Genomic DNA, 2,632 nt, shown 5'->3' on the forward strand with positions numbered 1-2,632 from the left:
TTTGTCATAATACTTCCTCCGTTACGAATTACTCGCAACAAAGAGTATTATTTGTGAGACATAAAATATTCCTTTATTACGAGTAATATGTAACGGAGGGAGTATATACTTTCATAATATCAACTTTTCTACTCCCTCCGTCCCAAATTATTCGCAACATTTTGACTTTTTGCACTATTCACACATCTCACGTTGACCATCTTTTGTAGCTATTATATGAAAGACAATTTGTACTTTTCACACATCTCACTTTGACCATCTTTTATATCTATTATATGAAAGACAATGTAATAATGTAATATGTTGTTGGGTCTATTTTAATGTATAGTTTCTTAATATAAATTTTTTATAGCTTATATAAGTATATAATAAAAGATATTAATGGTTAAACATATGCATCGACAAGCGTGTCAAGTTAAAATATTACAAAAGGGGCGAGGGAGTATAATTTTATTGATATATAATTACATAAATTAATGGTTAAGTGTCTCGGCCTGCGCATTTGATCAAAATGTAACACTTATTAAAACACGGAGGGGTATCGATTTTAGAGGTTTCGTCTCCTGTCTCTAGCTGTCTACTGAACCAACTTTGAAAAGCTTCAACAATCCTCAATCCTCAATCCTCATATACCTGCTGATTGAGTGATGGCTTTCAAAGCAAACTGAGTTCTATTACAAATTTTTTCCGAGATTTCTCCATCAAATCAAAGTCGCTCTTCAATCCAAGATTATCTCTGTAAGTTTAATTCTTCGTTATTTCGAATGAACCCATTTTTTAGGAGAAATATTTGCTATTTTCTTAAGAATAAATTCATTAATAATGAAGTTTTTAGCTTGAAATCATTGTATAATGCGAAAATCCCAAATCCTAGAAATACCCAGTTCGGAAAATCCCCAGTTTTTGATTCTAGGGTTTATGGGGTTTATTGGGTTCGTTCATTTTCGACGCAGTCTAATAATAAACTTCCTGAATATGAAATGCCGTCTGTTACTTGGGGAGTTGTTCAAGGTCGCAAAGAAAGGCTTGTTTCAAAAGTTATTATATGTGATTATTTAAAGACTTTGGGGATTATTACTGATGAATTAGAGGATATTGAGTTGCCCTCTACTGTTGATGTTATGAGGGAAAGAGTGGAATTTTTGCAGAAGTTAGGGTTGAGTATCGACGATATTAATGAGTATCCATTGATGCTTGGTTGTAGTGTTCGAAAGAATATGATCCCGGTGTTGGGGTATTTAGAAAAGATTGGGATACCTAGGGGGAAATTAGGGGAGTTTGTGAAGAATTACCCACAAGTTTTACATGCTAGTGTAGTGGTTGAGCTTGTTCCGGTGATTAGGTTCCTTCGCGGGCTTGATGTTGAGAAAGAAGATATTGGATATGTGTTGCAAAAGTATCCTGAATTGTTGGGGTTTAAGCTTGAAGGTACGATGAGTACATCGGTGGCGTATCTTGTTAGTATTGGGGTGAACCCTAGAGATATCGGGCCAATGGTGACACAATATCCGTATCTATTGGGGATGAGAGTAGGTACGATGATTAAACCACTTGTTGAGTACTTGGTTTCATTGGGTTTGCCAAAAAAGATATTGGCGCGAATGTTTGAGAAGCGGCCATATGTTATTGGTTATGATTTGCAAGAAACTGTGACACCTAATGTTGAATGTTTGATTAGCTTTGGCATAAGTAGGGAAAAAATTCCTTTGATTATAGCACAATACCCACAGATTCTTGGGTTGCCTTTGAAGGCAAAAATGTCAAGCCAGCAGTACTTTTTCAATTTGAAGCTCAAGATTCATCCGGAAGGTTTTGCACGAATTGTCGAGAGAATGCCTCAGATAGTTAGCCTTAATCAGCATGTTATTATGAAGCCTGTTGAGTTTCTTATAGCACGGGGTATACCTGCCGAGGATGTGGCTAAAATGCTCTTGAGATGTCCACAAGTAGTGGCCATGCCACTTGTGATCATGAAGAATAGTTTTTACTTCTTCAAGAGTGAAATGGGCCGTCCCATAAAAGAGCTAGTTGAGTTTCCAGAATACTTTACTTATAGCTTGGAATCCCGAATTAAACCTAGATATCAGAGATTACAAAGTAAAGGGATCAGGTGTTCCTTGGCATGGTTTCTCAATTGCAGTGAGAAAAGGTTTGAAGAAAGACTTCAGGCTGATTTCTTTGAAGCTGAGAGCGCTGGCCCCACATTCAACATGGGTGGGAAGTTAGAACTGCCTGGAAGTTATAATGTAACAGATGAAGAAGATGAAAGTGAGGATGAAGGGCTCTATAGGCGCACTGTTTCTGTCTAGTTTTGTTTGTGTTTCATAGCTATGTACCAAATATGACAAAAGATTAAATGAAAGTCAAACTTTATTCATTTTCCCTATATCTTCATTTTTTATTTTTTTTTGGCTTGCTTCACAATGCATTATGCTATTCTCGAAACTAAGTTTTATAATTTTTTTCTTTACCCCGGTAAGATCACCGTAGTTGTCAGAAACGGAGAAACAGAGAGTAGTCTGAAGTTTGGACAATGAAATTAGGAATTATGTGCCATTAAAATAAAAAATTAAAAAAAAAAGGAATGAAAATGAGTTTAGTTAGATGTATTCAAATGTTGCCTACTTGTCTT

General features: G+C 35.8%; 1 protein-coding gene across 1 annotated transcript; it reads left to right on the forward strand.

Moving 5' to 3' along the window:
• Positions 1–587: 587 nt before the first annotated feature.
• Positions 588–2,382, forward strand: LOC145637966 (transcription termination factor MTERF4, chloroplastic-like). Its single transcript, XM_081688953.1, has one exon. The coding sequence runs from the start codon at positions 765–767 to the stop codon at positions 2,307–2,309; it is 1,545 nt and encodes a 514-aa protein (XP_081545079.1). The 5' UTR covers positions 588–764; the 3' UTR covers positions 2,310–2,382.
• Positions 2,383–2,632: the final 250 nt, after the last annotated feature.

This window comes from Chenopodium album, chromosome 7, assembly GCF_948465745.1.
Source record: "Chenopodium album chromosome 7, dcCheAlbu1.1, whole genome shotgun sequence".
NCBI classification, from domain to species: Eukaryota; Viridiplantae; Streptophyta; class Magnoliopsida; order Caryophyllales; family Amaranthaceae; genus Chenopodium; species Chenopodium album.

What these genes read in the sequence shown, in the direction of transcription:
- LOC145637966 (XM_081688953.1), top strand. Translation starts at nt 765, where the DNA reads ATGAACCCATTTTTTAGGAGAAATATTTGCTATTTTCTTAAGAATAAA.